The 15,005-nt window shown below is 49.5% G+C and overlaps 1 protein-coding gene across 1 annotated transcript in view; it reads right to left on the reverse strand.

Annotated features, from left to right (window-relative positions):
- Positions 1-426: 426 nt before the first annotated feature.
- LOC119399273 (phenoloxidase-activating factor 2) overlaps positions 427-15,005 on the reverse strand; it is a 239,389-nt gene continuing 224,810 nt past the window's right edge. Inside the window, exon 8 of the mRNA XM_037666088.2 lies at positions 427-1,414. Coding sequence (XP_037522016.1) covers positions 1,223-1,414 — 192 coding nt within the window. The 3' untranslated portion in view covers positions 427-1,222. The remainder of the gene's footprint in view (positions 1,415-15,005) is intronic.

Genomic DNA, 15,005 nt, shown 5'->3' on the forward strand with positions numbered 1-15,005 from the left:
CATTTACAGCCACAAACTTTATTACACATACAGGTTCACGTAAGTTTCAGTTTTTATGCGTCAGTGTACTACGTGAACGTTGGATAAATAAACAAGTTCAGTAAGTGAGGAGCTCATATACTAGCATAGACAATAAGCCAATGTTCATAAGGCGGCTTATTGCTGGCTCCTTCTGTTTTGTTGGATTTGTTTGAACCTGGGGTCCCGTTCGTGCGCAATAAATGTTTTGCTGCCGTAACATTTGCGCGCATGAAAGACTGTGCTCACTGCCCCTCGACCCGCCGTCGTAGCTTGAGACGTAAGGTGTCGCGCTGCTACGCTCTCGGGCATGGGTTCGATTCCCGTCCAAGACGGCGGCATTCCGCTGGGGGAAAAATGTAAACAACCATGTGCTTACATATTAGGTGCACGTCAAAGAATCCCAGCTGGTCGAAATTAATCGGGCGTCCACCGCTAGGGCGCGCCATAATCATATCGCGATAGTGGAAAGTAAAACGCCATGAATTAGTGTTAGCACTTTCCCTCGCTTCTGGTAGGGTTATTCTCTTGGCTACATAATCCTACTATCGGTGCTGAACAAGTACGCTGATGGGTCATGCTAGCATATAAATCTACATATAACGATAACTGTCTCACTGAAGAGTGGCGTTATGAGCTTGCCTAGATTATACGGTAAACATGCTAAATTCGTACGAAGCTGCCGTAACTGAATGCACGTCTGTTATTTGTGCGAGAAAGAAGTGCGGGTCCGCTCTCTTGTCAATAGTAACACAAATGTGCTACCGATCCTGCCTTCTCTCGCATTCCATGCATTCCTGTCATAATGTGAGTTTAATCGATCTATACCTCGGATACAACTTAACAAGTCCGGAGAAGCCCCAGCCACATGTCCGGAGCGCGGCAGCGGACCGCCTCCGCGACTGAGTCATGCTCGCGCCTACGGTATGTTCTCCGAAGGCGGGAGCAGCGGCAGTCCTGATCATGACGTCAGCCTGTGGTGAGGTCCAATTGGTGCAGGCTTGTGCGCATCCGCCTTTGAGGTGGATATACCGCAGCTTTCTAAAGTTGTATCCGATTATAGGCGATCTAGTTATGTATTATTGTAGTGAGTAATTTTGTACAAGATGCACATGAAAAGTCCTGGGTACCCAGGGGGCCGTGCGGATGGCGTACATCCACATGGGGCGCCCTTCGGCTTCTGTGTGTTGACTCCTCTTTGGACCTATGCTTTCGTAAAGCGCTCTCTAGGAAGACCCGTGGCTTCCGTGATGAAGTCCATGCTCTGAAGCACGTCCGCGTACACTGCTGGCACTCCAAATTGGCCGCAGTGCAGCTCGCCATACGACACCAGCCCCACGAGCACAAGGCGATCCTCACTGCTGGGCTTGCACACTAGCGGGCCACCATCGTCTCCCTGAAAAGCAGTGGACATGTTTTAGTTATGAGGAAAATGTTTATACATGAGAAAGTTGCACCACCTTAGCTCTAGCGCTTAAGCTTAAACGCTCCAGGCAAAAAGCATTCAGCGAGAGTTCAAGGTTTTGAGTATGCTGGGGACCACATCACTGGAGGCTTCTATGTACCTTTGCATACATGATAACCCGCTACAAAAAGTATAAACCTGGAGGGAACTACGATCAGTGTAGGTGCAACATATTTGTCACGCGTATAAATGATGTGACAAATATATTGATTATTTTGATAAATTATAGTGGACAATGCGATTTAATGCAAAGAAACTGCGTTCGATAACAGTGAACCATGACGGTTTTCTCATTGAATTAATTCTACAGAGCACTGGAATTCACGCGACTTCTGACATGACAAATTAACATAGATATATTTCGCAGGCCAGTATTAATACCATAGAAGAGTGGTAAGTTGGGCGAGTTGGTAATGATTCATAATGTAACTGCGCAAAAAACGGACGGTAGCCCCGCCACGGTGGTCTAGTGGTTTTGGCGCGCGACTGCTGATCCGAAATTCGCGGGATCGAATCCCGGCCGCGGCGGCTGCATTTTCGATGGAGGCGAAAATGTTTGAGGCCCGTGTGCTTAGATTTAGGTGCACGTTAAAGAACGTCAAGGGGTCGAAATTTCCGGAGCCCTCGACTACGGCGTCTCTCATAATCATATGGTAGTTTTGGGACGTTAAACAGCAGATATTATTATTAAAACGAACGGTAACACAATAGGAGAGGAAAGCACAAACAGGCGCAGACTATCAACTGAAGCTGTATCGCAAGAACAAGGCAATATAAAGGACAGGATAAAAAGCAAGAAAGGGCAAAGGCGGAGGAGCAAAAGCCATGAGGGACACATATCAAGAAAATTACACCATTTCCCGCTAAAGCGGATCATGAGGCGATGCGAAGCCGGATCACTTGCACGATCGCGTTCCGTTGGCGTTCTTTGGGCATGCTACCGACCTCGCGTCGTGGAACGCGAAGAGGAACGCTACGCGCGTCTTGTCTTCCTTTAGCCTGGCCGTTAATTCTCACAGGGCGAGCGGGGAACGCAGTCGGCAGGCGTGAGAGAGGGGGGCAGCGTAGGAGAGGAGAGACAGGGGGAGGGGACGCGCATGCGCTGGTGCTCATCGCGGCGTTGCGCAGGAGAGAATTTCGGCATGTCTAGCCCGCGCGTTTCAGAGGAACAGTGGAAAGGGGGAAAGGAGAGGGGAAGTGGAGAGCGGAAGAGGAGAGGGGGAGTGGAGAGGGGGAAATGGAGAGGGGTAGGGGAGAGGGAGAAAGGAGAGAGGGGGAAATGGGAGAGGGGGGTGGCAGAGAGAAAGTGGAGAGGGATGTGGAGAGGGGGAGTACAGAGGGTATGCGCATGCGCAGTAAGGGCGGTCACGCCGCACACCACCACCACCACCGAATTGAAGTCCGCTATAAGATACTCCGCATCTAAAAAACCCAGGGCACATCAACCACAGCACTCCTGCCATACAGGACCAAGATAACATAACTCTTTTTCATGAAAAGCAACGGAGGGAACACCGAGGAAAGACTCAGATTGCTTCACGCACAAGTTCACGCGCTCTTTGATTTTTGTGGCGGAACAACACAGAAGTGTCGCGAAAGAGCGGTGAGCAGCCACATTTCTTACAATGCGCTGCTAAATGAAGGCCAGTGTGGCGTTTCAGATAATTATAATGTTGTTTAAGTCTAACAACAATAAACCTTCAGTTGATCGTCTGCGCCTGTTTGTGCTTTCCTCTCCTCTTGTGTTACCGTCCGTTTTTTGTGCAGTTACATTATTAATCCCATTGTCTGTGCACTCTTATGGCAATCGTAGGTGTGCATCATTTGTTGCTTGCGGTATAAGTTTGAATACGATAGTGAGAATATTTTGGGCACTAGGCTGCTTCAAGCAGCGCACGTTTTAGGGGCGAAGCTCCTTAAAGGGACACTGAAGCACTTTTTAAAAAAAATGACTTTGGAATGTGTAATCATAGTTTGATCCTTGCTGAATACGAAAACCAATGTAAGAGTTCACAGAAGTGAACGCAAATGGCATTTCTTGGCAAAAAAAGAGCGGCTGCAGCTGCAGGGCTTTTTGAACTGCTGAGCGAAGGCGGTGACGTCACCTTCGGTATGCCGCGTCATCGGCGCCATCAGCTCTGTAAAAGCATGGCCTTCACGATCAGTTCCACCAACGCGCGCAGTCAGAAGTAGTCACGGAGGCCACGGCTCCGCCAAAACCACGGTGGTAGAATAAAACAGGTGGCCCATCGAGCGCCGCGAGCGCGTCGCCGTACTGCTCGAGTTGCTCGCGGCCGCCGCTAGGTTGGCGACGAGTTTTTGGGCCGAAAGACGCGCATTGCAAGCTCTCGCTGGGCTGTAAAAACCGGTTTCTCTAGCTAATTTTGTGGCTTTAACCGGTTGTTTGTGCTTTTACTAGCTTGTAGTGGCTGTCTGCCAGCTTCGACCGCAAAAGTGAGAGCGCCAGGCTTTATGAAGCTTAAAATTTTTTAATCGGCGCGGGTAGTCCCGATATGACTGTCACAGGGTGCCGATTGCAAGAGACGCGCGCGTATTTTTTTTTTCGAAAGCGTGCAAAATTCTACCGGCGAGTGTATAGGGTAAAAAAAAAAACATTTGGTTTTCACGCTATCGTATGTATGTCGGAAAACAGTAGCTGGCGGTCTTTCCGTGGAATTGCATTTCTTCACAACTGCAGTCGCTTTTCGTCTTTCGGCGCGGAGAGAAGGCACAGCTTTTCTTTGCACATTTTGTAGCCAGATTTGCAATTTCGAGCGAAGCATTTTCGTCCCATGGTGGCCGCCGCATCAGCGGCACAGATCGAGCCACCGTGGTTTCAGCCGTGGTTCCAGCTTACAAAGTGAGCGGAAACACCGATGCGGTCGCGCGCGTTCGTTTGACAGAGCGCAACAAACGCGACGCATCAGAGCGGATCTCAAGCCGTGGGATCACCTAATCACGACCACAGTGATCTGGCCGCGTCCATGACTCGAAGGCTGATTGCGACTTTGCGACGCTGGTTGCGTCACATAGGGACGCTCTTGCTCTTCGGACGCTTGCATCCACGGACGCCTCTGCATTTATCGAAGATGACCAAGCAGAAAGGAAGAGACGCGGCTGCAACGCTGGTTGCGTTGCATGCTTTCATTAGTGGCGCGTCCGTTCTAAGCGACGGCAACTCTTCAGTGTTGCTCTAGGCCTCTCTGGTGTAATAAATACACCGCGGATCTCTTTCTCAAAAGTTAAAGATGTAAATTGCAGTTTAAATGCTCACGACGCACACTGGTCACATGCTTTCGAATGCGCCGGAGCGGAGATATCGGCCCAGAATGTACCTTCTGCCACCTTGCGGAAAAGCGGCGGCAACTCGAGCACCTCCGTGACACGCGCGGCGCTTTGGCGGAGCGCCGCGTCGGACCACCTGTTATTCTACCACCGTGGCCAAAACTACCGACGATGACGTAGTTGCGGTCACGCCCACACTTTCGGCGCGTTCGCGTGGGCGGAGCAAGTCGGACTTTTCTTTCGCGTATTTTAAAGCTCCTGCTGCCACAACAGCGAACAAAATTACGCCATCGTCGACAATAATGTTGGTCCTTGTTAACAACAAAGTTTTACCGAATTGTAAAACCACTTCAGTATCCCTTTAAAGCGGCACCCGTTCGTCCCTCGTAGTCGTAGTGGTCGTAGTGCGTAACCAGTCGTAACGCTAGTACCAGATCTTGACCTCCAAGGTGGTGCCGGTGGGAGATTTTTCCTGTGCGTTGTTGAACAATAAAAAATTCGCAGCGTGCGCGTTAACTAAAAGCCGAATTCTTCTGTCTCTCATTCCCCATTAGCAGCCATTGGCATGTTCCAGTAGGAAACGTTAGTAGAAGTAGAAGTGTAAGTGTTAGCTAAAAGCCGATTTCTTCTGTCTCTCATTCCCATTAGCAGCCATTGTTTACCTCCAAGGTAGTGCCTGGTGAGATTTCTCCTGTGCGTGATTAAACAGTAAAAATTTTGTTCAAAACGCCGTTGATTGATGAAATAAACCAACGAAAGACGCCAGATGTTTTCTAAAAGCAAAACGAAAGAACGCCAGATGTTACTAAAGCAAAACGAAAAGACGCCAGCTGCTTAACGAAAGACGCCAGATGTTTTCTAAAGCAATGGTTTTCTAAACAATGAAAATTCACAGCGTACATGTAAAATTAAAGTGAGCTGCAAGTCGTCATAACTCATCGAACCTTTAGTATAAACGCGCCCGATCTCACGTCGGTGATGATGTACTGGGCAGAATTCACGGAAGATTCACGGTTTACCGATGAACCTCCGCAGCTTCGCCCACTCATCATCATTCACTCTGTGGATATGTTGTGATTTTTTATCGGAGCTAATGCACTGACATGGTTTCGATAATGCTAGGCGAGCTTGATGTCGCAAGAATATTTGGCAGTTTTAGGTGAAACGTATATTAAACTTTCGTATGTCGCCAACGTGGCCCAATAAAGCCATCATTTAAAGATGTACGGCGGCGTTGTGAAGAAGTTGGAGAGGATTTGAAGGAAGACGATGACGATGAAGGTGTTCAGAATAAAAAAAGTCACAGTTTCTCCGCCAAGGCGAAGCAATGAATGCGATAGCAAGAAAACGGCCCGTGGTGGACGCGCTGCAACTACCGCGCGTCCATCGCTACCCGGCAGCTACTTGACAGTTTTAATTCCACGTACGTAGGGACTTGACGTACGCAAACACGAAAAGTACACGTACGTTACGTGCACGATATCTGAAAAGCTTTTTAGCTACATGTACGCCATGCGCGGTGAGAGCTACCACGTAGCTCCATCTGCTGGAAATCATGAACACTGCGGTAGCTTGTTCGAGCGCCCGCGCGAGCAGACAGCGGAAGGGCAAGGTTCTCTCTGCGCAAATATTAGAAGAAGCGAGAGAGCTGGCCGACGCCTTTAAGTGCGCCCGTCTAGGGTGCCTTGACGCCCGCGCGCTCCGCTACGCCCGTCCTACGCCCATCGTGCTCCTAGCGCCATCTCGCTGGTAATGAAGAAACGCTTATAAGCGCCTGCCGTCTCGGAGGAGTGCAAACGGTAAAGGGTGTGTATATAACGCTCGCCGTTAGCTGCCTAAGAAATCTGCGCTTTGTGGAGTAGTGCGTAGCGCACCGCGCTGCGAAGTGAGAGGTCGCTGGTTCGATTGCGCGCTTCGGAAGCATTTTTCTGATTTATTTTTCTTTGGGATATTGATGTATATATTCATACATATACGCAGCATGACAGCGGCGACGGCGACGGCAAAAACCAGCCGAGACTCTCCATAAAATTGCTATCGCAATAAAGACATGGCTGATCCCTCCGTCATAGGAATCGGTATAACACGAAAGTGAAACGTGTCTACCCAGAATTAGTGCTTACTGTGTATGAAGGAAAGTGGAAATTTTAAGGGCTCGTTTTTCTTCGTTATACACAATATTAATGAGAACTAACAGACAATAGTGCCAAGGAAAGTATGGGGGATGTTATTAGTAGTATATGTAATGTAAATGTGAAGAAAGAAAAGTGGACGAAAAGACAGCTTGCCGCGGGCAGGGACCGAACCTGCGACCTTCGAATAACGCGTCCGATGCTCTACCAACTGAGCTACCGCGGCGGCCATCCCCCCGTCCACTTTATGGGGTATATATGTGCATTTTAAACGTGGAGTGTCAGTCAGCGCCGCCAGTAGCCATGACGGCGAGTGTGGAACACTCTTTTTCTGTCATTTGGCGTCACGTAGTACGTGAACTTATTACGAGCTGGCAGTTGACCAATAATCCCTCGCATACTACCTGAAAGCACCAAGTCTGCCAGAACGAGACCCTCGCTATGAATGAAGGAAAGTGGAAATTTTAAGGGCTCGTTTTTCTTTGTTATACACAATATTAATGAGAACTAACAGACAATAGTGCCAAGGAAAGTATAGGGGATGTTATTAGTAGTATATGTAATGTAAATGTGAAGAAAGAAAAGTGGACGAAAAGACAGCTTGCCGCGGGCAGGGACCGAACCTGCGACCTTCGAATAACGCGTCCGATGCTCTACCAACTGAGCTACCGCGGCGGCCATCCCCCCGTCCACTTTATGGGGTATATATGTGCATTTTAAACGTGGAGTGTCAGTCAGCGCCGCCAGTAGCCATGACGGCGAGTGTGGAACACTCTTTTTCTGTCATTTGGCGTCACGTAGTACGTGAACTTATTACGAGCTGGCAGTTGACCAATAATCCCTCGCATACTACCTGAAAGCACCAAGTCTGCCAGAACGAGACCCTCGCTATGAATGAAGGAAAGTGGAAATTTTAAGGGCTCGTTTTTCTTTGTTATACACAATATTAATGAGAACTAACAGACAATAGTGCCAAGGAAAGTATAGGGGATGGCAGCTTACTGTGTAGTGATATATGAGAGCTTGTACAGTGCCTATTCGTGTTTGGCAGCTATAACGCCGTATGGCGTGGATGCACCCATGTTGACGCCTAGTTCGTAGAGGTTCATAGCCTCAGCCGTAAACGCGGTCGTCCCGCTGGCCTCTGTCTCGCTCCGCCAAGGCACGACATTAGCCCGTCGAAATCATGTCCCTTCTGCAACGCATGTCCTTTCTGCAGCGCGTATTGCAGCAGTTTTGTTAGTCGGTGCTCTCGCAATCGAAGTAGTCGGCGGCGAAATCGCGTTGGTGCATGTGGAAGCTGCATTACTCCAACGAGCCGGCGCACGCTGACACGAAGCGAAAAGCAAAGAACGTAACTGCGTCTAGGGTGCCTCGGCATCGCCAGCGCAGCGAGTGTCCTTCGCTGTTATCAAGACGCTTTAACCATGACCTCCGATATCACGCGGAATCTCGAAGGAAGTGCTAGTAAGTGTCGATTGTGACGCATTACTTGTTTTCACTTCTCACAGACGGCGGCACCGCACCGCCCCGCTCCGCCCCGCCTATCTACACCGCCAGCAGAGAGCACCTTGCGAGAGAGAATGTGTGAAAGATATAAGGCGCGTCCAGCACCTGCCAAGATAGCTTAGTTGGTTTCGCGTTCGGCGCTTACCGTCGCGGCCGCAACGTCGTGGGTTCGATTTCCAGCGGCGGGTCTTTCCGCGGTTTCTTAGATGCGAAGCATCTTATGGCGAAGCTAAAACGGTGTTCGGCGTGACCACCCCTACTGCGCATGTGCAAGTCACTGCGCCGGTGTCATTAGTTCTAACGTCAACGTTGGCGGCAGTTGCAGTATTACCTTAAGGCCTGCCGAGATCGCGGAGCAGCGGGTGGAGCAGCGGAAGGCACGACGCGCCGAAGCGCGACGTAAGGCTCGACATGCCGAAATTCTCTCTTACGCAACGCCGCGATGAGCGCCAGCGCATGCGCGTCCTCTCCCCCTCTCTCCTCTCCTAGGCTGCCCCCCTCTCGCGCGCCTGTCGACGGCGTTCCCCGATCGCCCTGTGCGAATTAACGGCCAGGCTAGAGAGAAGACACGACGCGCGTAGCGTTCCTCTTCGCGTTCCACGACGCGAGGTCGGTAGCATGCCCAGCGAACGCCAACGGAACGCGCTCGTGCAAGTGCTGTTTTGTATACAATGCAAAAGTGAATATACGAACAACGCAAAAATGAACACAGGCAACAGCATAAACAGAGTGAAAATCATTTTACAGATAGGGCCATGAAACGGAACGAGAAGAAAAAAAATGAACACGCACATGATAGGAGCAAGATAAGTAGGAACTAAGAACTCTAGATATTCAAAACATGACTCTGCATTTCGTTAAAAACATTATCAGAGGTAAATATGCATTGTGGCAAACAATTCCAATCCGCGACCGTACGAGGAAAGAAACAATACTGATACGATTTTGTGGAAGCGAAGATTGGTGCCAACGAATGTTGATGACTGTGACATGTTTTCCTCGTGCTGGGACGCTTACAGATGCTGGGAGAGCTAGACTGATCTTACCTGTAAGGGCGATTGTGAAGGAATGAAAGACGGTTAACTTTTCCCCGGGCTTCCAACGTCGGTATTTTCCTGCTCTTCATCAAGTCTGTGGGAGAACCTAGACGTTTATACCTGCCAAATATAAATCGAACTGCTTTCCGCTGAACGTTTTCTAGCTGAGCAATATCTTTTTGATAATGTGGATCCCATACTACTGAGGCGTATTCTAGTTTAGACCTTATGCAGGCATTGTAAGCTAGAAGCTTTGTGCTACTTGGTGCTTTTTAAAGTTTTCTTTTCAGGAACGACAGTTTTCGGAGACAAGCTGCACAAACGTCGGATATATGATCAGACCATGTGAGCTTGTTTGATAGGGTAACGCCTAAATATTTAAACTTGTCAACTTCGGAGACCTGTTGGTGGTTAACTGTATACGCAAATACACTGACGTTTTTTTCTAGTAACACGAAGTAATACAGTTTTTTCCGCGTTTAAAACCGTTCCTCATCGTTTGCAGCAATCCTCTATTGCACATATACTGTTTTGTAAGAAGATGTGGTCATTAGTAGACGATATTTCCTTAAACACAACGCAGTCATCAGCAAACAACCGAATTGATACAGTAGCAGAAACAACTTCAACCAGATCATTAAGATAAATAAGAAACAGCAAGAGGCCTAAAACACTACCTTGAGGTACTCCCGAGGTAACAGGAAGCACAGGGGGTGAGCAATTTCTGACGTCTACAAATTGGCTTCTGTTGGAAAGATACGCACTGATCCACTTAACAATAAAGGAAGGCAGGCCGAGGAATTCTAATTTATACAACAGCTTGTCATGTGGCACTTTATCGAACGCCTTCGAAAAATCTAAGAATTGAATGTCAGCCTGTCCAGAGACATCAAACACTGCCAGGATCTCGTGCACAGCCGAGACCAACTAATTAACTGTCGACATCAATTTTCTGAAGCCGTGCTGATGGGGTGTCAACACGCATCGATCAGTTAGAAACTCTTCTATGTAACAAGCTACAGTGTGCTCTAACAACTTGCAACACGTACTTATAACTGAGACAGGGCGGTAATTATTTACCCAAAGGCGGTCACCTTTCTTGTGTATAGGTGTAACACGTGCAATGTGCCAGTCACTTGTGATGCCACCGGCAGTAATCGATAGGTTAAACATCTTAGTCAAAAAATCCGAGATCTGCTCAGCGTAGCGTCTACGAAATGTGTTGGGAATGCTGTCAGAACCTGCAGGCTTTTTAATATTCAGGTTTAGAAGCATAGCGGCGAGACCTTCCGTAGTTATCACTAATGTTTTCTCTGGTTCTGTCATGGAGCCCTGATAATTGTATTCGTCGAGCTCAGAAAATACGGTCTGAAAATACCGATTGAGATCCATCGCGATTTCCATTGGTTCCTGCACAATACGATCATGTATCTTCAATTTGTTGTATATCCTTATTAGGTTCGCTTATGTGGCGCCAAAATGTTGGGGGTCAGTCTTAATAAACTCAACCAAAGTGTTGTTGAAGAAGTTGTTTGTTGCCTGCATAACTTCTTTCAGTAACTCATGTTTTAATTCACTAAACTGTGGCGTAGAAGTCTTGTGCTGCTTTCTGAGGCGCTTTATTTTTCGTTTTCTTTGTATAGTAGACCTAGTGATCCAAGGATTTGAGCGACGCTTATAAAGTTTCTTCATGGGAACGAAATGAGCAATACAATGTTCTACCGCTGAGCGAGACATTTGCCACAAACGCTCAACTTCATGACTGTCACAGACAAGGTGCATACCCAAATAATCAATAACTGCCACATCATTAGCCTTATTATAATCTGTAATAATAACCGTAGAATCAGTTTTTTTATTTTCGAACAGCCTTTTTAGTCCAGTTGAAAGATATTAATTTGTGGGTACACATAACTTTAATGTGTCCACACGAAAAGACGTAACAGCAACTGAACAACTGAACTGATGGCGGGAGCACACACAGTCTTGTCTTCTGAGGGCGAGAGTGTTCTTATCACACTGGCGCTCGGTTTAGTAGCGTCGACGCTGAGCGCAGGCGCAGAAGCGGCGCCACACCGTGCCCCCCCCCACACACACACACACTCCCCAGCCCCGCAGATAGGTGCCCGCAGGTTTGAAGAGCATTGGGCACGCGCACCTGGCGTCCAACGAGCGAGATGTAGGGCACGGGCCGAGGCGTTGGAGGCTGTTTCGGGTGATTTAAGGGAGGCGCGCAGGAGTTGGTAGTTTCCTCGGAGAGGATGTATGATGGCTTCAGTCGGTCGATGGAGACGCGAACATCCCTCCCGCTGATTTGAAGGGTGAATGTTTTGTCGTCACGGCGGATGACCCTATAAAGTCATAGGGTCCAGAGTAAGGTGGTTGAAACGGCGCACGTACAGTGTTGCCGCGGAGAAAGGCATGTGAGCACGTTGCTGAGTCCTTAAACACGAACGGGGTCGGCTTGGTGCGACGTGCTGCTGGTGACGGGCGCAGTGAGGCCATTGTGCGATGCAGCCGGGAAACAAAGTCTGTAGGGTCCCAGCTGGCGATTTCAGGAGTTGAGGCGGAGAGAAGTTCCCCAGGTAGGCGAAGCGGTTCCCCGTAAACGAGTCGTGCGGGCGTTGCCTCGATGTCTGGTTTGAAAGTGGCGCGCAGTACAAGAGCGACGGCCGGGAAAGCGTCGAGCCAAGTTGAGTTAGGGCGGCACGTGATGGCTGCCTTGAGCTGTCGGTGAAACCCCTCAATCATCCCTTTGGCGCAGGGGTGGTAGCTGGTAATCCGTGAGCGCTGGAACCCGGTGGAAAGCCCGAGGAGCCTGAAGAGTTGGGACTCGAAATGCCGTCCTTGATCGGTTGTGAAGCGACGAGCAGTGCCGAAGTGGGAAACCCAGCCGGTGAAGAAGGCTGAGGCGACGTCTTCTGCAGTAATCCTTTCGAGCGGCAGTACTTCGGGCCATCGAGTGTACCGATCGATGGCCGTGAGGCAGTAGCGGCAAGGACCGACCGGTGGAAGGGGGCCAATGATGTCGATGTGGACGTGTTGAAACCGTTGCGACGGCAGGGGGAATGCCCCGAGCGGTGATGTGACGTGTCCGGTGATTTCGGCCCGCTGACATGGAATGCACGTGCGTGCCCAGGTGCGGCAGTCCCGTTGCATTGAGGACCAAACATAGCGGTCAGTCACAAGGCGTGTAGAAGCGCGGATGCCGGGGTGAAAGAGGTTGTGTTAGGGCCCGCTCACGCTAGCGGCACGGCAGCTCGCCGTTTGCCGTTTGACGTTCTCAGGCTGCCGTGCGCAAGTGATGTCGTTCGCGCACGTTAGCCGTTCTTTGCCGTTCAAAGAATAGGTCCGAAAACCATTTTCGCGCCGTTCTCTGGCTGCCGAGAGCGCCGTTTCCAATCAGCGACGGAGGAGTAGTTGCCATGACTACGGAGCGCCGCATCGTCTGCTTTCGGCTTTCCGCGTCGTGTGCGCCTGCCGCGGAACGCTTCGAGCTGCTTGCTTTCTGCTCCGCGTTTTTCACGCTAGAACTGCGGATGTCGTTGGTGTCGTTGCCAGGCATGGTTCCAGCAGTCCATAGAGCGTTTTAGTCTTCCCGGCATTAAAGAAAGCGTCGCGTAAAACCAAATAAAGCGTCCCCAAGCTGGCGCCATGTCCAAGTGGCGCCAGCTATGGAGGATTAGAAACAACTAACAAACGCGTAATATGTGTCCTCCGAGCATTCGGAAGCGCCCATCTCGACTCGCTAAGCCTACAGCATCGAATATTTGAGTACGGCTCTCAAAAACGGGGCCGAATCGGTACGAATGCTTTGCTGTCGAAGCTTAAGGGCATGAATCTAAAGCAAATGGAAGCATTAGTTCGGAGCTTACACGCTACAGAGCGCACGGCGGCCACTTGATAGATTCGAGGTGGACGACAACCGCTTTCGGCAGTGCGGCCATGTTTTTCGGAGGCTCGCCGGCGAAGCTTGCCATGCAAGTTGGACAGCTCTCGCGCGTGCGGCGACGGCGGACGTTCTGCGGCACCGCGCCGTTGCGGCAGGCTTGCCGCTAGCGTGAGCTGACTGAAAACGCTGCGGCGATGCGGCGAAGGGACGTATGGTCTCACTTGTCCGGCGGATATGTCGCAGTAGAGAGTGTCCGTCGACCCAGGGACGGCGACTTGTTTCACTTGAAGAGAAGAGCCATTTTCGAGGAGCTGCTGGAGTTCGGCGTCCGTTTTCTGAGCGTTGGCGAGGGTTTCAGGCGTAACGGGTGACAGCTCGACAGCAGAGACATGCGAGAGTGCGTCGGCGACCACGTTATCCTTTCCGCTGATGTGTTGGATGTCGGTGGTAAACTGGGCGATAGAAGACAGTTGGTAAACGAAAAATAAAAACAGCGCTAATCACGGGACGAGAAGAGGACACATACATGGCACTGAACTAACACCCAATGTTTATTTCAAAAACAAGTGCGACATGTAGGACACAGGAAGCTGCGCAGAAACACGACACCTACGCCAGAGTGCACACGTGATAAAGGCCAAACGGCAAACATTATCAAGAACCTGCAAATCGGTGGACCCCAGATATCTTTTTTCGCAGCCATGAATTGAAATTGAGGGTACGCTAACACAAGAAACATCGTGTTGTTCAATGTGAAATGCCTCGCTAATCTCGCGTTCGCGCTGCTTACTATAGCGCCCCATGACCATACACTTATCAAGAATCTGCTGACAACCACAATTTTTACAGTGGTCAGCCAGGTGCCTGGGGACAGACAGAGCCTTTCAGAGAGTAAGCGTGCTACCTCAGCCGATCATTTATGCATCGGCCTGTTTGGCCTATGTAACAGCGCCCACAAGTGAATGCTATCTTATACACAATAGCTGAAACACATTCAACATAGCGCGTAGCGTGTTTCTTAGTGCATGCATGTTTCTTAGAGAAAAACTCTCTGTTTCTTAGAGAAAAAACAGCAACAGCTGAACAACTGAACTGATTGCGGGAGCACACACAGTTTTGTCTTCTGAGGGCGAGAGTGTCCTTATGAAAATGGCGCTCGGTTTAGTAACGTCGACGCTGCGTGCTGGCGCAGAAGTGGAGCCGCACCGTGCCGACATAAATTTATGATCTGAAATTCCAGGCTACACAAGAGCTGATCCATTGCTGAATTTTTCATTCATAAATAACAGGTGTATAATGAAGTTTCCGCGAGTAGAAGTTTTCACAACTTGTTCAAGGTTATGAGAGTACATAATATCCATCAGAATGTCAATGGAAGTAGAATGCCCATATTGTAAGCGACTCCAGGCAACAGACGGCAGATTAAAATCACCAGTAACAATCAGGTCTTTGCCGGATAACTTTAGTAGATCATCATACAGTTCACTCAGGAAGGCATCGTCAGCATCCGGTGGCCGGTAAACAGCGCCAAGAAAAAACGTGATTTCTCGAAGCGACACTTTTAAGATTAAGCTTTCGTGATTACTGATCTGGCCTGCGACTGTTACGTCAATACCCTGTTTTACAACTATTGATACGCCTCCCCCTCGTGACTTTCTATTTTTTGG

Source organism: Rhipicephalus sanguineus, chromosome 7 (genome assembly GCF_013339695.2).
Source record: "Rhipicephalus sanguineus isolate Rsan-2018 chromosome 7, BIME_Rsan_1.4, whole genome shotgun sequence".
In the NCBI taxonomy this organism is placed as follows: domain Eukaryota; kingdom Metazoa; phylum Arthropoda; class Arachnida; order Ixodida; family Ixodidae; genus Rhipicephalus; species Rhipicephalus sanguineus.